The 26,889-nt window shown below is 40.5% G+C and overlaps 1 protein-coding gene across 3 annotated transcripts in view; it reads left to right on the plus strand.

Moving 5' to 3' along the window:
* Positions 1-315: 315 nt before the first annotated feature.
* Positions 316-26,889, plus strand: part of COL12A1 (collagen type XII alpha 1 chain) — a 119,866-nt gene continuing 93,292 nt past the window's right edge. Inside the window, exons 1-12 of one of the 3 annotated variants that reach the window (XM_006062002.4) lie at positions 316-698; positions 3,640-3,747; positions 10,801-10,917; positions 12,698-12,841; positions 13,270-13,329; positions 15,586-15,849; positions 16,041-16,205; positions 17,627-17,800; positions 19,917-20,207; positions 20,651-21,253; positions 22,363-22,635; positions 25,828-26,100. In XM_006062002.4, coding sequence (XP_006062064.2) covers positions 3,675-3,747; positions 10,801-10,917; positions 12,698-12,841; positions 13,270-13,329; positions 15,586-15,849; positions 16,041-16,205; positions 17,627-17,800; positions 19,917-20,207; positions 20,651-21,253; positions 22,363-22,635; positions 25,828-26,100 — 2,437 coding nt within the window. In that variant the 5' untranslated portion in view covers positions 316-698; positions 3,640-3,674. The remainder of the gene's footprint in view (positions 699-3,639; positions 3,748-10,800; positions 10,918-12,697; positions 12,842-13,269; positions 13,330-15,585; positions 15,850-16,040; positions 16,206-17,626; positions 17,801-19,916; positions 20,208-20,650; positions 21,254-22,362; positions 22,636-25,827; positions 26,101-26,889) is intronic. The other 2 variants (XM_006062003.4, XM_006062004.4) reach the window with 2 other exon arrangements.

Raw genomic sequence — 26,889 nt, forward strand, 5'->3', positions numbered from 1 at the left:
CCCTCCCCCCTCCTTCTTAATTTAGAAAAATAAATTTATTAAAGAAAATCGCCCGGAGAGGGAAACCCGAGCTCCCCAGCCCGCCCCAAGCGGAGGAGTAAGCGGATTCCCTTGGCAGTGAACCCGGCCGCGGCTGTAGTCCCCCCGCCCCACCCGCCCCTCCCCGCTTCCTCTGCTTCGCCCCTGCCCCCTCCCTTTCTCCCCTCCCCGCCGGGGCACTGCTACTACGGCGATCGCCACCTCACGCCGAAGGAATGCTCGAAGTATGCACACGTTCCCAAAAGTAGACCTCCTTCACCGCCGGAGGAGCATACATCACCCCGTGGCAACCGTCCACCTTCTCAGGCGTTTCGTAACCGAGTAAACTGAGAGCTGGGAACAGCCCTCTATTAAGGAGCCCGCGGCGCGGAGCCTCTTCCCACTCGACCGAGGCGAGCCGACCCAGACGCGTCCGCGCGCCGGCAGCTGCGGTCCCGGGCCGTCTCCGCCTGTCCGGCCGCGCCCGCCGCTCTGCCTGGGCTCCACCGCCTCCGGCTCCCCGGTGGACCTGCGGCCGCTCCACCTCTCCGCGGCCGCCAGGTGCGCCCGGAGCGCAGCGCCGACCACCCGGGCGTGCGCGGGGGGTCACACCGAGCGCCGGCTTCCGCGACGCCGTGAAGCCTCTGTCGCCGCCGCTACCTCGGTCACCACCGCCTCAGGTCGGTCTGGCTGCTAGCCTCCCCCCTCGCCTCGTCCCTTCCAAAGATAATTGGGGAAACTAACTTCGAGCCTCTTCCTCGCTCGGCTCTGAGCCATTCAGGAGCCCGAGCGGGGGCCGTTTGAACGTGCGCCTGGGCTACTCGGAGATTTTGGGGGGGGGGTGTTCAAGTGTAACATGAAGGGGGAAAGGTAGTTTTTTTCTCAAGAGAGGATGCCGGGCGGCTCTGCGTGAGTAAAGCACCCCTTCACTGTTCCAGCTGGAGGAGGCATTTCGTCTATAGATGCTTGGTTGAAATTGACGAGGGGTGCGCGGGGTCCTGGAGCCGCGGGTCTCCCCGGGGCCTCGCGGCTGCCGGCGCGCAGAAAAGGTGACGCCCGGGGCGGAATTCTTTAGAGGGCCCGCCGACCCCTCGTCCAGGCTGCTCTGGTGCGTTTGGCATCTGGAGACAGATTCCCGGGCTGGTGTTCTGGCTCCTTCCTCCACTTTTCAAAGCATCCCGGCGTTGGGGGGTGGTGGGGGTGGGGGTTAGTTCAGCTCTCGGGGACTCAGCTTTGGCCCGACGTTACCCAGCTTCTCCCCCAGGCTAGACGGGGTGGCCCTCCTCAGGGTCGTGGAACCTTTGCGCGAGTTTCCATCCTCTATCCTAGACAGGGTAGGGGTCGCAGAGGGTTCTAAGGAGCGGGGAGTGTAGCCAGGGAGCAGAAGAGGTACACCGCATCAGGCACCCTTAGGGGCCGCAGGTGGTCCTTGCAGGGCTTGCCGGGGACCCCTTTCCCTTCCCCTCAACACGGATTCTGTGGCCTTCTAAAGCGTGCTGGAGCGCCGGGGAGGGATGGGGCAAGAAAGGAAATGAGCGCTAAACTTGGTGGTCCTTGGGAAACTAATGTCAAGGATTCAGTGGGTTAGGTCGGTGGTAGGTGACGCGCAGGAAATCTGGAGGGACCCCGCGGGGTGGGGGTGCAATTGCCTTTTTTAACTTGGCAAGAATTGGGCTCTTCCAGCGGAGTGGGGGGAAGGGACGAGTTGGCCCAAGGAGATGAATCCAAGTTTCCAGCCCCCCATCTATGCGCCCCCCCACCCCCACCCCCGCCCGACTCGTTTTCATTCATGAGTGTGTGAAATGGCCCTGCTGCCACGTAGGGGCGGCCGATTTCAGACTTTTTGTGTCTGAGAATGCTCAATGAAGTGTTGCTAAACATTCAGATAAATGTTTTGGCTAAAAGGAGAGAGAACTTTTCTTTTCTTTCTTTCTTCTTTTTTAAACATGGGTGTAATGCCTGGCTTTATGTTCAGATACTGCGACGAGATAGGATCCATTGTGCCGCTGAGTTAAGACAGCCGGTAAGTGGCGCTCTAGATCCACAATAGCCCTGCCACAACTTTTACAACAAGTTCAGCGGTTAAAAAAAAAAAAAAAATCTGCACACAGTTTTTCGGTGGGTCGATTGTCAGCCTTTAACTTTTCGCGAGCACGACTGCCAACTGAGTTGGAAATTATTATAGCGAAGTTAAGGCCAGATGATGGGAACAATGGACCAGTCTCACCTCTTGCCTTTTACTGATGTAGAAAAGGGTTAGACATGTCAAACAGTTAAGTAGGAAGAAAGAAATTGCTAGAGTCCTTGGATCTCTAGAGCAGCGGGAAAATTTTAATCTTGGCTTATAAAAAGGAGCTTCGGGCAATCTGGCAAGCCTGTTCATCAGACATTTAAAATGCAATTTACACTCGGGCCCAGGAAAGCTGCCCTGATACATCATGCCAATAATTTGGAAAGACACGGTTGGAGCTTGTCAGTTTCTTTTCTCAAAGAGGGCTCAACCTTTGGCTCCTTTTTGGGTTCCCAAGCATTACTTCGTTTTTCAAGAGGCCTGGTCTGTTGCCTTACAATAATTTATGTATCTCAGAATCAACTCTCTTTTTATGTTTGCCTCCGGCAGTCTCCCACTTTTAAGTTCATCGCTAGTAGCTTTTGTTCCTGAGTTGGACCTTAGAATAGTTTCGATTTCCTTCTACCAACATGGATTAGGCACCTACTTACTATGTGTTACTTGCCACAAAAGGTGAATAAGTTTCCTTGTCTTGAAGGAATTAATAGCCTAGTTACAGAATCAGGAAAAATCAGAGTAGGATATATTCTCCTCTGGAGCATGTAAACCTGTAATCTTCTGGAATAAATGAACAATTAAGTGAGAAGAGTAATTATTACTGAGAATTTTATAAAAAAAAAATCTTGGGAAAACAGACAAGAGTGCTTTGTCCTTCTATTGCCTTTCCCTTTTTTATTATGTATTTCAGAGTTGTTTTTTCCTCATCTTGAGTGAAAGATTTATCAGATGTTAAGACAACACAGCTAGCAGGAGGGTCAAGTTTCTCTTGGGCTGTACATGTTTCTGTATAATCCATTTCAGACCATCAAGGGCTGCATATTTGTAGGCAGAACAAAATGATGAAAAAAAGAGAGTAAAAGAGGCTTATTATACTTTTCCAAATTACCCTGAGACCACTAAAGTACAGTTACCTAAAGAGTTCCGCAGCTAGGGGGGGAGAAAAAAAACCTGGCCAAATAAAAACCCCAGCTGGAAGAGACATTTAGTTGACTTAGGGATAAGATGATCTCTGAATTAGCCATCACCCAGGCAGGATGAAGTCATGTGGGGCCTGGTAAGGCCCTTCACCCGGGATGCTAAGCAGGTCCGGCCTCCAGGCAAACAGGACCCTCTTTAAACTTCAACTCGCTCTCAGTGCCCTGATTGAACTGCTGCAGACGAACTTGACTTCTTCCACTGCTCCACAATAGGGCCCATTCTCTGCCCGGCTGGGCCCTGTGGTTATTAAGGCAGAGCGAGTCGGGTCCTGGCCCGGGTCCAGGCTCCAGTTCTAACATGGTTCCAGGCCCGCCCGGACCCGGTTCTGATGCGGTCACTGTTTCCTCCGGCAGATCCCTTCATGTGGCTGTGAGCCCCGAGGCGGAGCATGCGGACCAGGCTTCCCCCAGCGCTCGCCGCCCTGGGCGCGGCCCTGCTCCTGTCTTCCATCGAGGCAGAAGGTAAAAGGCTTTTCCCTCCTTCTCTCCGTGACAAGGTAGAAGTCTAGAAAGGGAAAAAAAAAAAAAAGCAAACCTTCCTTGCCATTGTTGCTCTATCTGTTTCCCCTGCACTTCGTGTGTTTTCTCCCGGGGTTTCTCTGCTTCGGAGAAACGCCCCCTTCTCTGAGGTTCGTCCACCTCCCAGCTCTCAGGTCCAGCTCTTTTCCGTCTTCCGCTTCCTCCGTTCCGTACAGTGCTGTGTGCTCTCCTTGCGCTTGTCTCTGCGGTGTGCTGTCCACACCGCCACCGCCGCTGCCGCCTTCGGAGCGAGGACCAGCCGTCCGGGAGGGGGCGACGGCTGCACCCGGCTCTACGGACCGGACGCCCCAAGGGTGGTACCCAGGAGCCCCGGAGCGCCCGGCGCGCTCGCTCGTGCGCGTGGCTGGGGGAGCCCCTGGCTCGGGGCCGCGGCCTCGGTGACAGCACCAAATAAAAGACTCCAACAGCGCCGGCTCTGCGCCTCTGTGTGTTTTGTGGGGAGTCCGGTCGGCGAGGCGGGCGGTACGGGCACGTGAGCAGCCAGATCGCCCCGGGAGTGGGTGGTCGGTAGCAATCCGGGACCCGGGGTGTGGTGGCAGTGGCCGGGGTGGGGGGGTCGCTGCTGTCCCTGTTTGGTTCGCTGCGCCCCGGGACGCCTGGCCCAAGCCCAGACCCAGCCCCTCGCGCACAGGTTGGGTCTGGGCCAAGGTTCTTAACCCAGGGAGCTGGTGGGAGCCTGGCAAACCGGGCTTCACCTCCCCCAACCCTCCTTCCCCCAGCATCATCCCTGGGCGCTGAGTCTTCTGAGCCTCAGAGATGGGCTCAGGGCCCAAGGGTCTGGAAAAGCTCTGTAGGCTCCACCCCTTAGAAAATGAAGGACTTCTGCTAGGTTTTCAACCTTATTTCATCCTTACTATTGTGTGCATTTGATGTGTTCGTTTGTCAGTATTGGTGGAACAAGCCCTTTCTGGATATTAACCCAGTAGGAGCTTCTGTGTTTCCTCAGTTATCATGGGAGATCTGACATAGTAGATTTATTTTTCTGCAAGGTAAATGGGGTACTACCATAAAGACAACTTAAAAATATGCCTTTTTTTTTTTTTTTTTCCCGGTAAAGAAATGCTCCTGATGGAGTTAAGGGAAAAAAGCAATATTTCTGGGTGGGGCAGTGTGGAAATTGGGGGTGGGGTTCAGAGCGTGAGGCTTATTTAGAGTTTGTGGGGAAGTAGAAGGGTTTCAAGACAGCACTGAGATTTTCCAAAAACTTTCTGTTGTGTTCAATCCTCTGGTTCAAGACCGCAAGTACAAAAAATTAAGATTAGGAAAAGCAGAGTCTTCAAAATGTACAGCATGTTCAGAAAAGTAAGGGGAACTTGCTGGCTCTGCTTATCTGATGAATACTTCATGAATGTAGAGGCTTTTCAGAGTGGCCTCTGTGAAGTAATATTCAGATGAGAGTGCTTTTAATGTTCCTTTCTATGTCGTTGTTAGGAAGGAATTTCACTGGAGGAACTTCTGGAAGCCCCACTCAAGATATTTTTAGATAATTCACTAAAGCGGCCTATTTATTGCTCATTAAGAAAATAGTTATTTGAAAATCAGAAAAAGTTGTGAATTCTTAGGACAAGAATTGGATTGGAAATGATGTAAGTGGGAAAAAATCAGTTCTCAATTGGATAATAGATAGTTAGCAAAGTGCAGTTGAAAAGAACATTTTGCTATCTACATTACTAGTTATTTCCGTATTTCTCATAATTTATCTTTTAAGTTTGTATTTATTTCCACATGGTATAGCTCTTTCTTTTGCTTTCTTAAGCTGTTTCTCTTCTTGTCTCTCACCTGCTTAGGTCAGCATTTAATAATGATATTTTAATAAGATTTTTTATTTGAAGGGGACCTCATTCTCTGGTTTGGCACTGTCAAATAGAAATATATTGTGAGCCACAAATGCAAGCCACACATGCAACTTAAAATATTCTGATTGTGATATTAAAAAGGGAAAAAGAAACAGGAGAAATTAGTCTTTGCAACATATTTCACTTAAACTAATATATCCACTGTATTGCCATTTTAACATGTAATCAATATAAAAATTATTAGTGAGATATTTTGCATTTTTTGTATTGAGTCTTTGAAACTGGGTGTGTATTTCACACTTGCGGTGCATTTCATCCAGACTGGCCACATTTCAAGTGCTTGATAGCCACATGTGGCTTGTGGCTCCAGTGGTGGATGGGACTGGTCCAGTGTTAATTACCAACTAAGTGGCCCCAGGAGGCTGGGAAGGGCTAACAAAATTTGTAGCCAAGGCGTTTCTGGGGACAATGGGTAGCAAACAGAAGTTCTCTGAGTCATTTCTGTTGATACATTTCAAAACTTCAACTGGCAGCCCTGCTTCTTGAGATGTCATTTTGACCTTAATTCTAAAGTAGCCATTGTAACTTTTCTTTCCCTTTTCCAACTTGTACTCTTGTCTTCATACTATTTTCCAGTCAATTTCTACTTAATTTATTTTTATGTGTGGAAAGTTCCATACCTTTAATTAAAAGACTTTGGCATTTACTTTTTTTTTTTTTTTTTTTTAATTTTGTATTGGGGTATAGTCCATTAACAATATTGTGATAGTTTGGAGTGAACAGTGAAGGGACTCAGCCATTATCCTTTTTTTAAAATATAGGGGATACCACCTTTATTATGTTGTTTTAGTCTATGTATTTATACAAGGAACTTTATTTTTCATAATTAGTATTTTCTCCCATAGAGATAAGAGTGAAATGATTTTTTCTTTTATTTATTTTTGATTTTTTTCTTTTAATAATTTTTAGCTGCTGCATAGACTTTATTTCTAACCCTAACCTTATAACTTGGCCAGCTCTCTGTAAGATCTAAAATGTGTGAGTTATTTTTGGTTCCTATATCATACTGCACATTAATTGCCATTTAGAAAATTTAACACTTAACATGTAAAGGTCAATGGCCAGTGTTCCCTGAGAATTAGACACCTTTCTAATTAATGTAAATTTGAGGTGATCGTATGTTTTATGAAAAACAGTTGTAATTTTAGTAACTCTGATTTGTAGTTCATAATATATAATGAAATATTGGGTGTTTTTAATTCATAACTGAGTAGAGGCTATAAGCTTTAATTACCTTGTGTCTAGGTTAAGAGGCAAGTTAATGCGTATTTCTATAATCCTGTGTCTAACTTGCAACAGAAATTTCAAACTAGATGGGAATGTGTAGTCATCTCTTCTAGTTTTCTCATTCTCCGAGTGAGAAAATGAGGACTGGAGAGGCTGAAGGGCTCAGTTAACGAACATGATGCCCAGGGACAAGGCGCAGGCAAGACCCAGGTCTTCTAGGCCAGCGCCGTGCTAATTTGCTCGCATTGCGCGGCTTTCTTGCTTGACAATGGGTCAACCCAGCCAGTTTAATGAAAGAATGCATTTTGTAATCTGCACAGAATAATTTATTACTTGTCTGAAACATGAACTTTTCAACTGCTTATTTTTGGTATCTTATAAACACAAATGAAATAAATATCTGTATCATGGCAAAGGTCATTTAATTTATACTAGCTTTGGACAGAAAATAACAATTAGCGCCTACTGAATATAGTAAAACTACACTTTGCTCGCTTCTCAAAGTTTCTACCATTAAAGTAGTACCCTTCTCAGTATTGCTATCACAAAAATTAGACTAAAGGTCTTACTGGTTCATCAAGATGGTATTTTAGCAGTTTGTTCTTGGTTTTCCTTATCTTTAATACACTTCATACACTTACCAAATCTTATTCAACTAATCTCCTTCCACCTGTCCATCCATCCTTGCATTGATGTTAAACTTTTGGACATATCTTCCTTTTGAGTGCCATAATGAATAACAATGTTTGTAAACACTATATATCAAGATAGACACTTTAGTTTTAAAAGTGCTTAAACAAGTTGTAACATTAATATACCAAACTTTATCTGTATCTGAATTGGAGATGTCTGAATAGCACATATTTATTGTTGATGAGGCATGAAATAAAGGTTTTTCATAGAGTAAGTAAAATACTTATGTATATTTTAATAGCCAAATTCATATCAATATTGGTTTCTAAAGTTAATCTTTCATGCAAATATTTATTTCATAAGCCAGTATGGTAGAAAACTGTATGTTCTGGAGTCAGACTATGGGGGTCCGAGTTTTGCTGCTTATTTGCTGCTGTGTTAACCCTTCTGAATTTCACTGATTCATCTGTGAATCAGATAATAAGGCCACTCTGCTGGGTGGTCATGAGAGGAGAGAGAGACAATATATAAAGTGACCAACTCTCTGCCTGTCATAGAAAAGACACTCAGCAAACGCTAGCTATTATTATCATTGCTAAAAAGTCCTAAATCCTGCCAATTTATGTAAAAAGATATATCAGAATGTAGCTTTGATAGCATAGCCTTTTGATAACAAAGAGCATTATTCATAAATATGAACTTAAACTGCTAGTGTTACGAATACTTAAAACTTTAGTTTCTTCACTATCAGTATTCAGTTTTATGAATATATTAATATACAGGTATGTTGCTACCTTATTCATTTATAATTGCACTTCTATTTATCTTCATTCCCGTTCATATTCTACACAACTATGACTGTTTGCAATCACAATCCCTATGTAGATAGTTTTATTAGAAATATTCTGGCATCTGCATTCACTGTTTATAATGATGCAAAGGCAGTTGTGAATTACTTTTATGTAAAATAGAAGACTTTTGAAGTTAATGAAAATATATTTTGCATTGATTCAAGTCAACAGGGGTCCACACTCACACCTGCTTTATTATGTTTTTTTCATGAAAAAACAAACAAACAAAATGCATAGAATGGCAAGCCTAAAAGATTTTGCAAGTGATAAAAGTGGCAAGAAGAAAAGTGCAAAGGGCTGTCTGTTGTACATATGCTGGTCAACCATCCTTTATTACTTTTGATCCCCAAGTACCACATCTGAGTTTCTACGAACACCTTAAAATCCAATTGTTAAAGACTTTTCCCAACAGTCAATTTTTCAGTTTTTCTGGAATCCTGGTCATTTGGAAATCAACAAGGTGGGCTGCTGCTGCCCTTCAGCAGTTTTAACCTAGTGTCTGCTGCTTCAGGTCAATTTCCTTGCAAGGTTGGTGGTACTGTTTTTCCATGTACTGATTTTTCAAAAGCATGCTCAGGCCAGTTGCGTCTGCCTTTGCATTAAATTTGTCCTGAGCCATTGCTACTGAAATAATATTTTATAATGATATTCTTAATACCTATTGTCCTATTAACATCTGTTGCATGCTTGTTATACTAAGTGATGGCTACCGGGAAACCTCGCAATATGGTTACAGACAGCAGAATGTTGAATAATTAAACTATGCATGTAGATTAATAGTCTAATCTCACTGCCTGTGTATGGATAGTAGGAAAATAACATCCATTCCATTACTAGTGTATACAGTAGAAATCAAAAGCCATCTCCTACAGTTGGAAACAGCAGTTCCTGAAAGCAAATGTTTGCTTAATTTGTATCATTTCCATTAAAATGTGCTATTAATATTACATAAATCCCTAACCCCAGTTAAATTCTATGACTCATGTCTCCAAGCTACTACTACAGTTCAATTGACCTTTAGGAAAACCTAAAAGGAGATTGTAATCTCTCAAAACAGAAAATTCTGACTCACAAGGAGTACGTTCACTCTTAAAACGAAGACGGGTATGGCAGAAAGCCATTGTATTGTGTTGCCCTGCTTCAAGAGTAATCGTTTTGAATGCATCGACCATGCACTCACAGTGAGCCAGTACAACGCTGCATGATGAGGCATGAACATTGCAGGGAGAATATCATTGTAAAATATTGCTGGAGCGTCTTTGTGCAATGACTACTGTACATGGAGGCTTTCGTTCGTTGTGGGAAACTAAAAACCAGTCAACATTTCATTGACACGTGCATGATGCTGAACAGTTTTGTATGTAAACTATTGCTTTCTGTACTTTTCAATTATTCCTGTCATTGACTTCTCCAAGATTTATGCGGTCATGTCTTCAGATTGCTTTACTAGTTTCTTTAAGTTCTGTAAATGAATGTCCATAAATAGACATTGATGTTGTCTTTTCATAATTAACCATTGTTTTTGTAAAAGGACCATACTGGCATTTTAACTTAAAATGCCACTTCTAGTATGGAATATACCTGCTGCAAAGGAAAATAAGTGTTGGTTTACACCGTGCAAACATACAGCAAATTGGTGTAAACAGGCAGAATAGTAATTTTATAAACACCTGTATATCATTCTTTATATATTTATAAGTGATTGACATCCCTTATGACTATTTTTGAGTATTGGTCTATTTGAATACAAATATACATTTAAATGTATATTTCCTTGTGAAACGCAACAGTGCTAAATTTCCCAACAGTGTTTCTTCCTTTTTATTAAAATACATTCCTCATCTCTGCCACAGACTGAGAATTATCAAACAAAAATTAATAACAAGGCAATGATGCAGAGAATGAACCAAAATATCATTGATTCTTTCCATATTATGAAAAAAAAGTATTATGTCAGTGTTCTAACTTAACTTCTGTGGTTGTAAGCAGGTTGTGATTTGGCATGCTTATTCAAAATGCACTCAGCATGTATTGAAATTTCCTTAATTGTTATGTGAATTGTTTGCATATGTGGTTATTATATGTGATTTCATTGTACCTGTATGTACTTGTATCCAAATTTGTTTCTATTATGCTTGATTTTGCTGGCCATTCTTGGATGACCTAGCAACTCAAGAATCCAAAGCGTTTTGTGCTGTCTTCTGTAATATGTATACTCTCTGATGTTTTGTCATACCGTGTCAGCTTTTAATTTTATTCTTGTCCAACAAGATATCTTTTATATTTGTTGGAAACAAATTTATGCAAAGACAATTTTAGTAAGCTTTGCTCAACACAATTCTTTATTAATTAAATTGACCATTTTGTGACATTGGAAAATGTAACATACCAACTCTCTCTTTTTGCAGTTGAACCACCTTCAGACTTGAATTTTAAAATTATAGATGAAAATACTGTTCATATGTCATGGGCAATACCACCTGATCCAATTATGGGTTTCAAAATAACAGTGGACCCTACAACGGGTAAGTTTTGGGATGTTGGGATTTTCGGACAGAGACATCCAAGATGATATTATCTGATCCTTCCCCCACCTTCTGCTTCATTATGAGGAAGCCAAGATTTAGAAAACCAGAGGGGTTTACCTAATGTCACAAGATATTTGGTGGCCTCAGGTCTCCAGGTTTCCAGCTCAGGACCCACTATTATATTTTTATAGTGTTAGCTTTATTAACTTGGTTTGCTGTGTAAAGCTGTTGGACTTTATCCCCTGATCAGAATATTGCTGGTAATCTTTGATTTTATAAACTAGAACGATGACGGCTTGACATTCTTCTTGAATCACTTAATCTGTCCAACACTTCAAGTGACAAGTGATGAAGTGAGGTGTTACACTTTGCTCAGTGTCCTGCATACTTCAGTGCTCAGGACACAGTGTTCTGGGATCGTGGTTAGCTGCCATGATGGAAGACAAGGATTTACTGGGTAAATTCTGTAGATCCTAAGGCTAAGTGTCAGTATCCTTGATGTTGCTTGAGTAGGGAGAACCAATCTCTCTTGACTAACTTTTATTTCTCACATGGAATGGGAATAAAACCATTTTTATGAGCACTGCCCAAGTGGTAGGAAGGGGTCTTGATTGGCTGATAGAAGAGATAGATGATGTCAACATAACTTATCACCAGAGCTGTGTCTGCATACTTATGGCCTTGAAAAATGCCAATGATTTTAAATGCTGATTTATCAGGGGATTGAGAAACTGTTATCTGTTTTCAATATGATCCAAGAGCTTAAAAAGGGATCAGGCGTTTACTTTTTCTTCCTTGAATCTTTTCTTCCCAAATATATTTGCAGTTAACTACTTCATTGATTCCAAGGCCAAAAAGCAGTTGAAAGAGTTCATCTGGTTTCCAGATGTTGGAAATGACTGACTGTAGAAACGAACACTGGGACCATCCATACCCACAGAGCCCTGGGGTCTTATTTTGCCATGGTGGGCCCTGGTTGGTTCTGCAATGCTCCACATATTAACCTGGAGCATTTCTCAGGGTTCTGTCACACTTGTTGCCTTTTTTGATTATTTATGTTTTGATGAAAATTAATATGGTGAAGAATTTTAAAAGTCATTTAATCTCTAACAACTACTGTTTCCTGTTGAATTGAGCATTAACATAATCTAAAAGGAAATACATAATTGCCAGCATGTAAGGAAATGCTCAGTACACTGTACTTTGAAATATTTGATAGTTAAGTCTGTTCAGAGGACCATGGTTACCCTTCAGAGTATGCCGCACTCCCTGGAATATGGAGGATATATCTCTCCTATAAAAGTGAATGCTGTTTCTCAGTAGACATTCATTTTAGCCAATGGGGTTTGTTGTCTTTGAGTTGATTTTTAGCCCTTCATTTTCTTTTGGTACTCTCCGATACATAATTTAAAATTAAATTATTTTCTGCTTTATATCTCACTTATAAAAATTTAGTTATCTACCATTAGTATTCAAAAACAATGAAAGATGTTTTTTATATTCTGATATATCTTTAATCTAGAGGCATACTTGAGTCTTCAAACAAATATGGAATATGATTGTAACAGGTAAAGGCAATGCCAGTTCATTTATTGAATTTCTAGAATTCAAAGTGTTATTTTTGGAGGACAGTAAAAAATAATGCTTGGGCATTTTGAGAAAAATGTGTATTTTGAATTTTTAGGTTTTGAGTATATCTGGGAATTACATTATATTGTATTACATTATATGTGAAAAAAGGTTTGTTGCATTGATGTTTTCCTTTCTATATTTCCAGATGGGCCCACTAAAGAATTTACCCTTTCAGCTAGTACCACTGAAACTTTATTAACAGATCTTATACCTGAAATAGAGTATGTGGTGACAATCACTTCATATGATGAAGTAGAAGAAAGTGTACCAGTTATAGGCCAATTAACAAGTAAGCACACATATAAAGTACTTTTATACCTTATATTTTGCAGAAGGTTTCTCCAACTTTCAAATTTAATTTGTTGTTATGCAGTTAATTTACATCAGCATTAACTATTCTTGCTCTGATCCTAGTTATTAGTAAATGTGAATAATGTACTCACATTTATAAGCTTGGTCTCTGCAAGCAGCAGGAATGTTATGAATGAAAACTATTAAAAAGCATTAGACTTTGCCAAGCTACAAAGTTAATATCTTTATTTGAAATATATCTAAAGCCTCACTGAAAATAATTTATTTGCAAAAGAATGCTTATTTGTCTGTATTCTCTGACAAGCTGGGAATACACATACACTTGAAAGACAATACACTTATTTTCTTCTTAGGAAGCATTTTTATGGGTTCATTTCCCTTTGTAATAATCAAGTTTTGACTCAGTTCAAACAGGTGGCCCGACAAAGCCAGGGGAGAAGAAACCTGGAAAAACAGAGATACAAAGTAAGCATTTTCCTTAATATTTGTATGTGGTTTTGCAGAAGTAAGTTATAAATGTAATATATAAAGGAGATGTTCCAATTCGATCCGTAGTGTGATCTCACTCCTATATTAATTTCTGTAAGTTTTATCTACAAGTATAGGCAGTGTAATAGTAATGTACAGCTAAGTGGTTATAACACCTACATTCTTACTTTCTAACCATTCTAGGTACTAAATATTCTTTTCTCTGGAGGTGTATTAAATTTGTGTATGTTCAAGTTTCCCTGCAGTATTCTGGCAGTAGGTGAAAAACAAAGCTCATCACTGGACTTAAATTGTAGAAACAGATGGTAGCTTAGGGACACATGGGAAATAGAAGGTTGGACCACAAGGGAGATGCCCTCGTGGTGTCTTTAGCAATTCCATTGCCGTGAAAATTGCTGTATATATTCTGGTCATCTCTAGGGTGTTTACGTGGGCTTACTTGGTGTGACTCTAAACATTTCCAGAGTCTCTGTAGGATGTCTCTGATGAATTGATGCATTTGTAATCAAATGAAAGCAATTTTATAGTCTGGTTTTGTGGTTTCTAGGCCCTTTTTATCCTACACTGTTCTGACTTACTGGGATAAAGCCTTAAGTGGTTGGACTTCTGATTTTGCCACCTTATAAATGGGATTTATGACTCAGGATAACAATAAAAATATTGTGAACACAAAGTTCCCTTTATCTGGAATTTTCCCCTCCAGATCACTGTTTATAATTCTTTATAATGTCTAATAATCTGAAGTGAAGTTTATAGCATGCAGTTACAATGCAGATATTTTCCCTGAATCATCAATATTTATTCTAAAGCAAAGTATTATTCCAAACATTGACTTTCAATAGACTTATGTTGGCCCATTAAATAGTATGCAAAAATTATTTAGGCAGGCAACTTGTATTGGCTTGCAGTTTTTTCCAGGACCCTTTCCTTCTTTTCTGAGCCAAATACTTCTCTTATTATCCACCAACTGACTGCAGGGACAAAAATATCTTCAGAAAATTTACTCAGCTTTGCCTCACGAATACAGATTTTCATAAAAACCAACCTGTTTCCCACTCACCAACTGACCACAGAGAGAAGAAAAAATATGTTTGATTACAAACACCAATTGTTGCATTTTTGGGGATTTAAAGATACCACATGTGTTTTTACTTTTGAATTAAAATATTTTCCCTGCCTTTTCTTTAGTGAAAGTAGATTTAGTTGTGAAATTTAAATACATTGATGATTAGGACAAGATATTATGGGTATTTTGCATTATATTTATGATATTTATGATACTTCTGTTAAGATTTCATTAACCCTCTGGGCTAACCAGCTGCGAACTTTAGACCATTACATTGTAAAGTGCAGGAGAATGTTAAAAGATTTGCTTTTTTTTCAGCTCTATTGCATTTGCTTAAATGGCACAGCAATTGTTCTGTAATTTTAAAAAAATATTTATTTGACTGTACCAGATCTTATTTGCCTCATATGGGATCTAGTCCCCTTATCAGAGATGGAACCTAGGCCCCCTGCATCGGTAATGCAGGGTCTTAGCCACTGGACCACTTGGGAAGTTCCTGTTTTGTATTTATTGATCTAAAAGTACCAAGAATGAAAACACTTTGCTTATATTTCTTTTATATGTCTCCTAGATATTTTATATAATTTTTACTTGGAGAAAAGAGTGAGGATATAGTTACAAAAATAGATAAGTCAATAGCACAAATGCTTGGGTCATAGGCTCTTGGAGAATCGGTCATATATCTTTTCATCTTGTCTTGCACAATGTCTTCTATGACAATTTAAAGACATAGTTGCAGAAATGCATGTTCATGAAGGTACTGAAAATACTTCTGTGTGTGTGTTAAGTTGCTTCAGTCATGTCTGACTCTCTGTGACCCAATGGACTGTAGCCTGCCAGACCAGGCAAGAATACTGAAGTGGGTTGCCATGTCCTCCTCCAGGGGATCTTCCCAACCCAGGGATTGAACCCATGTCTCTTATGTCTCCTGCCTTGGCAGGTGGGTTCTTTACCACTAGTGCCATCTGGGAACCTGCCTGAAAATGTGTGCCAATAAAATTTTGTGTTCTTTTGTGCATGTCAGTTGTGGGGGAAGAACAATATGAAATGTTCTAATGAACGAAATGATTTTAGGAGCCAACATTTTTGCAATGTTAGTTTGCATTCTTTAGTGCTAGATAGATTTAATAGCATGTCATTTAAAAAACGTATCACATATATTTCAGAATGTTCTGTCAGTGCCTGGACTGATTTAGTTTTCCTTGTGGATGGCTCATGGAGTGTGGGAAGAAACAATTTCAAGTACATCTTAGACTTCATTGCTGCTCTCGTGTCTGCTTTTGACATTGGGGAAGAGAAGACGAGGGTTGGAGTTGTTCAGTACAGCTCTGATACCAGGACGGAATTTAACTTAAATCAGTACTACCAACAGGAAGAGCTGCTTGCTGCAATTAAAAAAATCCCATACAAAGGTGGCAACACAATGACAGGTATTTTTTTTTTTTTTTTTTTTTACAAATTTTGGTATTGTTTAAGATAAATGAAGTGTCTGTTTGGGAAAGGAATGATGGGTTGCACAAATGATCATAGGTTAAGTAATTTTGAAAGTAATCTTGCACTTTTTGATTTTAGTAAAATTGTATAGTGTGGAGTGACTGAACGTATCTCTTTTTCATTTCAGGGGAAGCCATTGACTACTTAATTAAAAATACCTTCACGGAGTCTGCTGGGGCAAGAGTTGGCTTTCCCAAAGTGGCGATTATTATTACAGATGGCAAATCCCAGGACGAAGTGGAAATTCCAGCAAGAGAGCTCCGAAATATTGGGGTTGAAGTTTTCTCTTTGGGTAGGTCATGTTTGATGAAGTGTTTTCCTTTTAGAACTACTTGACTACTTCATGCTCAGAAGATGAAGGCTTGATTCCTCAAAAAGGATCCTTCCTCAAGGAAGGAAAACAAGGTTTACTGCATCTTATAGTGTAGTGTTAATCCAGATCATTTTTGAGTAAAATTTTGATTGTCTATTTCTTCATGTAACTCCTCCCTTCTTTAAAAAAACTTTTTTATTGGTGTAGTTTCAGGTGAATAGTAAAGGGATTCAGCCATACATGTACATGTATCCATTCTCCCCCAAATTTCCCTTCCATCCAGTCTGCCATATAATTGAGCAGAGTTCCATGTATCATACAGGAGGTCCCCATGTCCCCCCTTTTTAAAAAAGGCATTAGAGCTGCATATGTATTAAGTAAGGCGATATTCACATTCCTTGTCAACCCTCTGCTTTTCAAAGAATTCTGGGCCAGTGGTTCTCATAAAGGTCCTCCTTGTATTATCATTAAGTGTTTTATATGTATTTCCTCTATTATGTAACACTTGAAGAATTCAGAGGGCTCCAGCTCATTCAGGACTCTGGAAGAAAAAAGTATTATCTTCCCAGATGGCAGCAGGGACAAATGATGGCGTGGTTGGCATGAGAGCCTACTCTGTTTTACCAACCACTTATTTGCCTCTGTGGCCACATTATGTGAAATGAGAAAATGTCATTCAACCGTTTTTATCCTTTCAACAGTTGCCCATTCGTTAGGAAACAAAGCAATTCAGTTTATGACTGAATAAGGATTTGCAAATGTCTTCACTTGAGTGAACTCCGGGAGTTGGTGAGGGACAGGGAGGCCTGGCGTGCTGCGATTCATGGGGTCGCAAAGAGTCGGACACGACTGACCTGATCTGATCTGATCACTTGGGAAAGACTAAGAAAGCAAATAAGAAAGCAAGGAACTTCCTTGATTTGACCCACTTCTCTTTTCAAAGATCCTGTGTATGCGTATGTGTTAGTTGCTCAGTCGGGTCCTTCTCTTTGTGACTCAGTGGACTGTAGCCCACCAGGCCCCTCTGACCATGGGATTCTCTGAGCAAGGATACTGGAGTGGGTTGTCATTCCCTTCTCCAGGGGACCTTCCTGACCCAGGATCGAACCTGGGTCTCCTGCATTGCAGGTGGATTCTTTAATTTTGAACCACTTTTGAAGGGAAGCCCCTTCAAATATCCTACTCCCTTTTTTTGAAACTTTATTTTGTATTGGGGTATTGCTGATTAACAATGTCATGATAATTTCAGGTGAATAGTAAAGGGATTCAACCGTACACATACATGTATCCATTCTCCCCCAAACTCCCCTTCCATCCAGGCTGCCATATAACATTGAGCAGTGTTCCATGTACCATACAGGAGGTCCCCATTGGTTATCCATGTCCCTTCTTTTTTAAAGGCATTAAGGCTGCAGATGCAAAAGAACTCAAACAAATTGCCTCCACACCTTCACTCAATCATGTTTTCAATGTGGCCAACTTCGATGCAATTGTGGATATTCAGAATGAGATCATCTCCCAGGTGTGCTCAGGTGTGGATGAACAGCTCGGGGAACTGGTCAGTGGAGAAGAAGGTGAGTGAATTGTTGGGGGTTCCCATGTGTTCACCTTTTCCATTATTTGAGAGCATTTATGGTTTTACAAACGGGGACATTTAGCTTAGTACTCTGCAACTTAAACTCATCACAGAGCTGTTTCCATTCGGTGGCAAAGAGTTTTCTATCACCATAAACTGTGTAGTGTGTTCAGAGCTCTTAAGAATATTTCAAAGAGCAGTCAGTTTGATCCTCCCACTTTTGCAAAATGTTCCCATTTATCAGTCATTGCTTTTAAATACACGGGGGAGAGAAAAAACATTTAATAAAGATCCTTTGGGGCGTTAAAAAATCACAGTTTCCATGATTGTTCTCCTCTCAGCCTGAGAATTGACAACTGATTAAAGATAAGTTCTAAATAACTCCATCTTCAATCATGTAGAATCTTTCATCTCCAAACCCCAAGCATTTTGGCAGTGTTCATGGGCTGTAATTCAGTTTCAGAACTCCTTCTTATTACCTCATGGGCTCTGAATCTCTTTCTTTGTTTCACTGCCTAATGTCTGATTTTTTGCTTTATATTGTTACAAAATCCACCCCTGTCTGACTTTCCCCTGCTCATCTTCTCCTACTCAGTCTTTTAAAACATTTGAGTTTTCATCCTCACTAGGGTGCATGTGTGAGGTGAGGCCAACTTCGGTCCTGCCCCTGTTCGCACTCTCCCTGGCAGGGGGCGTGGGCTTCATCCCAGGTCTTAACTTTGGGGTCTCCTCTTTGTTGCTGGCGATTGCCTGCGACTTCTGTCCCCTCACTGTCTCTGCATCAGTCCAAGGCTTTGCCCAGGCTTCCAGGTGGTGCGTCCATTCCTGTTCTCCCATTATTTCTTATTTCGTTAGGCATCGTTTTTATGGACTATGTCTGATTGCCTTTCAGAGAAGACAGTGAGTAACCTTGTGCATGTTTTATCATCCAGTGTCTCAGGCTGACTTATAAAAACGTAGAACCATATCTTTTGGGAGATAGACTCCATTGACAGATCTAAAACTTAGAAGATTTGGTCTGAAATAGCTTAAGAATATTAGCTAAGTACATGACTATGTTCTACATCGACTAAGGATAGAACATTTTTAGATGATCAGTATTTGCTTATCAATCTGCATGTTGTACACCGTGGTTTCACCTCTGTTTGGTGGCATTCTGAACATAGCTGAACTTTTTCTTCTAAACCCCGAATGAAGTGGAAATACAATTATTTAAAATTACAAGAATCTGTCATTTAAGAACAGCCGACTTCTTATCTTTCTTGGCATATTATAAAGTATCTTTAAAGTATTACATTATTATGCTTAAAGTTTTATGAAAAGGGAAAAAATTTCTAAAGTATTGAATAAGTCATTGATTTAACAAATATTTATCAAGTTCCTCCTTTGGTACCTGAATAAAGGCCATGACATGCAGGCTTGCTAAGTTGCTTCAGTTATGTCCAACTCTTTGTGACTCCATGGACTGTAGCCCTCCAGGCTCCTCGGTCCATGGGATTCTCCAGGCAAGAATACTGGAGTGGGTTGCCCTGCCCTCCTCCAGGGAAAGGGCCCATGAATGTAATACCAAAAAACCAAAATGGAAAATCTTGGTCCCAGAAATGAATTAGGCATCTGATGTCCTATTATTAATTTTTTTCAAGGATTTCTTTGCCCTAAACTTCTCATCTCCTGGATTAAAATTCAGGTGCTGAATCTCTGGCTTGGTGGGTACAAGTGGAAGTGGGTGTCTGTGACTGGGAACTTTTCCTGATACGTGCATGTGACGTGTGTGTGTGTGTGCTAAGTTGCTTCAGTCGTGTCTGACTCTTTGCAACCCTATGGACTGTAGCCCGCCAGGCTGTTCTATTCATGGGATTCTCCAGGCAAGAATACTGGAGTGGGTTGTGATGCCCTCCTCCAGGGGATCTTCCCAACCCAGGGATCGAACTTGCGTCTCTTAAGATCCTGCATTGGCAGGTGGGTTCTTTTACTACTCGTGCCACCTGGGAAGCCCTTTCCTGATATGATCATGATTAATTTGAATAAGGAAAACTGAGGTGTAACAGTAAAGACCTCATTAATGGGGTTGCATCTCACTGTTTCTAATCACTCTTCTGCATGTTGTTTTGTAGTTGTTGAACCTCCTTCAAATTTGATTGCCACGGAAGTCTCGTCGAAATATGTTAAGCTAAGCTGGAGTCCATCTCCTAGCGCAGTGACTGGCTATAAAGTTCTCCTCATACCCATGACCACGGGAAGCCGACAGCATGCTCTGAGTGTGGGGCCTCAGACGACCACGCTCAGCGTCCGTGACCTCTCAGCAGACACGGAGTACCAGATCAGTGTCTCTGCCATGAAGGGACTGACATCCAGTGAACCCATTTCAATAATGGAGAAGACTCAACCCATGAAAGTTCAAGTGGGTGAGTTAATAGGGTTTGAAGTATGTGGAGGTCCATTTGATAGTATATCTTTCTGATTCAGACTTACTTTTAAACAAAACAGTTGCGATAAGTTTCTTTTAAAGAAGCCTGCTTACTAAGAAAATCAGATGTCTTTGGCCCTCTATATGCATGGGTTCCATATCCACAGATTCAACCACCTGTGTTGTCTGACGTTGGTGGAACCCGCAGATGTAGAAATCTGTGAGTCTGGAGGGCCAGCCTCCCTGTGCTGTTTTATAGAGTGGACTTGAGCATCCACAGAGTTTGGAATGGGAAAGGAGGTTCTGGAACAACTCCCATCCCCAGGATGCAGAGAAGCTGCTGTATTTATATTTTTATGATTAATTAATATTTGTTTATAAATTTGTTTATTTCATGTGATTAATGTTTGAACTTTAATGGGCTTTCTTTCTTTTTTACAGAATGCTCACGTGGTGTGGATATAAAAGCCGATATTGTGTTTTTGGTTGATGGTTCCTATAGCATTGGGATTGCAAACTTTGTTAAAGTTAGGGCCTTTTTGGAAGTTCTTGTAAAAAGTTTTGAGATTTCACCAAATAGGGTACAGATAAGCCTTGTCCAGTACAGCCGGGATCCTCATACTGAATTCACATTGAAAAAATTCACCAAAGTTGAAGATATAATTGAAGCAATAAACACTTTCCCATACCGAGGAGGGTCTACCAACACTGGGAAAGCAATGACTTATGTCAGAGAGAAAATATTTGTGCCGAGCAAGGGTTCAAGAAGCAATGTCCCAAAGGTCATGATTCTTATCACAGACGGAAAATCTTCAGATGCTTTCAGAGACCCGGCTATAAAACTGAGGAATTCAGATGTTGAAATCTTTGCTGTTGGTGTGAAGGATGCTGTTCGCTCAGAGCTAGAAGCCATTGCCTCTCCTCCTGCCGAGACCCATGTGTTCACAGTGGAAGATTTTGATGCTTTTCAGAGGATATCTTTTGAACTCACACAGTCTATCTGCCTTAGAATTGAGCAAGAATTGGCAGCCATAAAGAAAAAAGGTTAGTAGGCTCTCTAAAGTAAAAGTAATCCCTTCATGAACAAAGCATTTTTGGTTCTAAAATAGAGGATAATCTGCTTTGTCAATTCTATCTGTAGGAAAAAGTAACTTTCCTGTATTATTGAAAACTGCTGAGCTTAGCTCATTTACCTCTGAGACATGGCTTTCTCCTGACTATGGGTCAGATGTTTATTGGTGAAAAAGCTGTTTATCTTCAGAGTCATACAGGACTAGGAACCAGCTTTGTCTCACCCATTTGTCATGTCCAATTAAATAAATGTGAATTGAGTGTCTGGAGGGCTGAGCTAGTTCCTTTGAATCAAAGGTAACTGGAGTATAGTCCTGGATCATTGAAATCTTTTTCCTGGACCATTTTTGGGCATCATTCCTGACAAATGAATTCCCTATTCTCTTCTCTTCATTTGGTCAAATTCTGTTTTTCAACATTTGATTAGAAGTCCCATCTCTTGCCTCAAGCTTCATAACTGTTCTAGTGCTATAATGCTGGCCACTTGTGGTCATTTGGCATTCAAATAGACTACATTTTTGTTAATAACCTTGCGCTCTCTTTTCACTCCAGTTTCATTGTATGTCCCCTAAGGATAGGGAGTTTGCCTTAAACATTGCATCTTCCTGTGATTTGGTTTAATAAATATTCTTTTGTTAGGAAAACATTTTAAATTATTACTTTGAAATATCTACTTATGGTATGATGGAAATATCTGTCAAACCATTTGCTTGATGATTCATTTTAGATCTGATACTGTTTAAATATTCCAGTTGTAGGTATGACCATTCTGTTACTGCTTTGCCTTATGAAGCTGAAAACTCTAATTCAGTTTTTTTTTTAACTATTTACTTTTACTTAAACAACATAACTTAGTGTTATGAATGATCAAGACAAATGATCAAGACTGACATCATTTGCAGGGCTGTGAGTGAGAGGCTTTCTCTCACTGGTCTTGTGTGGACTACTTACTCAGTGCATTGGCCTCAGTGGCCACTCTCCCAATAGAACGGAAGCCATTTCAGAAAATGCGTAGCTGTTGGGTCCGTGTTTGCTTTGTAGATTTAAAAATTTTAACTATGTCCTTCTTTTTCTCTTAACAGCTTATGTGCCTCCAAAGGATATTAATTTTTCTGAGGTGACTTCCAACAGTTTGAAAACCAGCTGGTCTCCTGCTGGAGAAAACGTTTTTTCGTACCACATCACCTACAAAGAAGCTACTGGGGATGATGAAGTGACGTTGGTGGAGCCAGCCTCGAGCACCAGTGTGGTCCTTAGCAACCTGAAACCAGAGACCCTGTACCTGGTCAATGTGACCGCGGAGTACGAGGATGGCTTCAGCATCCCCTTAGCTGGAGAGGAGACCACTGCAGAAGGTGTGAGGAGGATTCCCTACAGTTTCCCCCAAACTAATAGTTTATCGTAGAGCAGAGTCACCATGGGAAATGACCATCTGCTTTATAGTTCAGCACTGTGAATGCCCTTGTAGGATTCAGTTCCTTTAAAATACAACTACTCATAAACCTTTTTCAAAAGGGAAAAAGCTTTTAAGTGAAAGATCCTATGTTTATTTTGATGAATTTGAGGTTGAGACATAGAGAACCATTAATAATTATGGAATTAGCTCTTGAAATACTGCTTATCTAGCATTTTCTGTCCCATGTTTCAAATACTTCTGAGCTACCAAACCTCTGATGACAGATATATATTACCAATTTTTTATCGTTCTAAAATTGTGGTAAAATAAGGTGATGGCACCCTACTCCAGTACTCTTGCCTGGAGAGTCCCATGGATGGAGGAGCCTGGTGGGCTGCAGTCCATGGGGTCCCTAAGAGTCGGACACAACTGAGTGACTTCACTTTCACTTTTCACTTTCATGCATTGGAGAAGGAAATAGCAACCCACTCCAGTGTTCTTGCCTGGAGAATCCCAGGGACGGGGGAGCCTCGTGGGCTGCCGACTATGGGGTTGCACAGAGTCGGACGCGACTGGAGCGCCTTAGCAGCAGCAGCACCATACCTATAAATAACATTATAGCAACCCTTTTAAAGTGTGCATTTCAGAGGCAATTAGTACATTCATATTGTTGTGCTAACATCACCACATTCGTCTCCAGAACTTTTTTATCTTGCAAAACTGGAACTCTCTACATGTTAAACAACAACTTTTCATTCCCACTGCTACTCCTAAACAACTCCCCCTTCCTCCCCTGCAGCAGCCATTCTACTTTCTGTTTCTATGAATTTGATGACCCTAGGTTCCCATGTGACTAGAATCATACAGTATTTGTCATTTTGTAACTGGCTTCTTTCGCTTAGTTTAGTGTCCTCAGGGTTCATCTGTGCTCGAAGCATGTGTCAGAATGTCCTTTCTTCTATGATTGAATGATATTCCGATGTATGTATAGACCGACTTTTCTTTATCCGTTCACCCATCAGTAAGCACTTGGATTGCTTCCATCCTTTAGCTACTGTAGATGAGCCTGCTAAAAACCTAGGTGTACAAAGTTTACCAGATGTTTTAAGTGATACTTGTTTAGATGTGTCCACTTTACTGGAAAGAGTTGCATACTTTCTGATACATTTTTCTTCATTTGATATTTACAATATTCTGAAGAACCTTATTAGAAGACTACCACCAGATATTTACTCTTTAAGATAAATGCAGTGAATATGATAAGAGGCATCAGTTGTTCTCCATTTTTACTGGGCATAGAAAAGGCTGAAACAGCAGCAGGAGGAATTTAAGATAGTTACAAGGCATGTACAGGCCTACTTGCTGATAAAAGCTAGAGAATCTTTGAGTTTTTCAAATATGATTGATTTTTCTTTTGTGCATGGTTCAGGTATATTCCTTTCCGAAGGTTAGTAGATAGACTAAATGGCCTAAGGTGTCTTCTTGTCTTATGATTTTTGTGATAGTATAACCTAGCAGGCCACACTTAGCTATTTCTGACTTTCTGCTGATTTCTCTGTAATGTCAAATTGTGGTTTGATGAGCCTGGCCCTTTTTCTTCAGCGCTTGGGGGTGGAGATGGAACTTTGTCTCAAGAAGGAATTGAAATCTAAAGGGTTTTTGAGTACAGCCAGCTATATTTGTACACACTCTAATTTTTCCTCAGTGGCTTACTACAATAGAATTTGGTAATGCCTTGCAAGTTCTGTTGTTTGTAGTGAAATCTGAGATTTGAACTTTCTTCTGTCAATAAGGAAGTGTGTGATTTAATATCTGTATTAAACCAGCAGTTACTAAGCTTCTGCTATGTGTCAGATACTACGATAATTGTTTCCAAGGATTATCTCATTTCACCACCTCGATAACCCTACAAATAGTCACGTTTTTGCTTTGGCTAAGCTGAGACTCAAAATTACACGTTAATTAAATTTCAGAGCCAGTATTCAGGTCCATCAGTTTTGTTTGCTTGGACAAATATAGCCTTTTTCCTTGTCATATTAAATGAATCATGGATATAGGTCTGCCAAAAATTTGCTTTCTTTTCTTGAGATATGCAATTCCTTTTCCTCCCTGGAGTGGTCTATTGATATGTTGTACATTTAGATAAACTTCTGATTGCATGAGAGGTACATGCAGATATGGTTCATTGTGGTTTTACCCTAGTGGATTTAGTTTATCTTTCCTGACTGTGTTGTCCATATGAACAATTCGCTTCTTAGACAAAAAAGTCATCAAACCACAAAACCAAGTGATGTTCTCATTTGGACTTAATGAAAATTTCATTTAAGATGTAATGAAAATTTCATTTCATTTAAATTACATTGCAATTTAACTTCAAGATTTAGATTCAGCTAGTATTCATTATGCTTCCCTCATAGCTCAGTCGGTAAAGAATCTGCCTGCAATGCAGGAGACCCAGGTTCGATTCCTGGGTTGGGAAGATCCCCTGGAGAAGGAAATGGTAACCCACTCCAGTATTCTTGCCTGGAGAATCCCATGGACAGAGGAGCCTGGCAGGCTACCATCCATGGGGTCACAAGAGTCGGACATGACTGAGCGACTAAACCAAGGAGTATTCATTAAGTACCTACAAATGTATTTGGTTTAATACACGTGTGGTCTAATTATTCTCAAGTCAAATGACTGTGAGATAAAAAAGTTAATGGTGTGACTGATTGGATAAGACAGTTTGTTCAAGTGGGTAAATATGGTAGACCTCAGTGTTAGGTATTACTTTCCTGCTTTTTTGAGAAAATCTAGTAAGAGTGAAAGCCTTGTTACTTGTACTTGAAGAAACAGATTGTCTTTATTTTTGATTTTATGTCAATATTAATTTGCAATTTTATAGAGTATTTATGAATTTAAAAATTTACTGTTATATACCTCTTTATTTGATTAAATGGTTGACAGTACTCAGTTGCTTTCTGGGTATTGTAATGTGTTTGCCATTTCAGAATGTAGTTAATATCTGGCCAAATGCATTCAGGAACCAAGATGTTTGTCAAAAAATGCTCATGGATTTGCTTAGAGAAATGCTGTAACTTAGTGATCAAAAAACTAGCTTTTTATTCTTCACATATAATCAGTCAACTTATTATTTTTTAAATTTTAGTGAAAGGAGCACCTCGAAACCTAAAGGTGACAGACGAGACTACGGATAGCTTTAAAATTACCTGGACTCAAGCTCCGGGGAGAGTCTTAAGGTACCGAATTATTTATAGACCTGTTGCTGGTGGAGAAAGCAAAGAAGTTACCACTCCAGCCAATCAGAGGAGGAGAACGCTGGAGAACCTGACTCCAGACACAAAATATGAAGTATCTGTAATTCCTGAATATGTTTCGGGACCCGGGTCTCCGTTGACTGGAAATGCAGCCACTGAAGAAGGTAGAAGAAATATGCTCATTATTTGGTAACAACTGAAATCTTAGACTAGGAGATGCTTTGGACAACTATTCAGACACTACAAGCCATGAGATACTTTGTCTTAATTATTGGAGTATCTAAGATGCTAGTCCTATTAGATTTGATTTATTAAAGTATTTGACTTACTCGTGACCCCATTTATTGGGCTTTCCTGGTAGCTCAGATGGTAAAGAATCTGCCTGCAATACTGGAGACCTGGGTTTGACCCCTGGGTTGGGAAGATCCCCTGGAGGAGGGCATGGCAACCCACTCCAGTATTCTTGCCTGAAGAATCCCCATGGACAGAGGAGCCTGGCAGGCAGGCTACAGCCCATGTGGTCACAAAGAGTTAGACATCACTGAGTGACTAAGCACAGCACAGACCTCATTTATTGGTATCAGCAGAAACCTGAGTTGTATGATATGGTCTAAATATTCTTTTAATATAATACTATTAAATATTCTATTGTAAATTGAAGGATGACTAGGGATTAAAAATCATATTATGCACCATTGAGATAGATTACCTGTTATTTCTTCAGGAAGATTTAAAAATACTCACCTGTTTTTATTTAAATGGAATGATTAGGCTTCCAGGATAGATTCTGATATTAATTGCAAGGTATTAATATTTATTTAATGGATCATTTCATGAATAAAAATTAAGCCATATGTATTTTTCATTTTATTCCTTGTCTTTAAAGTTTTAAAAACATAATAATAATTCCATGTCAGCAATATTGAGCAATTATTAAGTACCTGGAGCAGGAA

Source organism: Bubalus bubalis, chromosome 10, assembly GCF_019923935.1.
Source record: "Bubalus bubalis isolate 160015118507 breed Murrah chromosome 10, NDDB_SH_1, whole genome shotgun sequence".
Classification (NCBI taxonomy): Eukaryota; Metazoa; Chordata; class Mammalia; order Artiodactyla; family Bovidae; genus Bubalus; species Bubalus bubalis.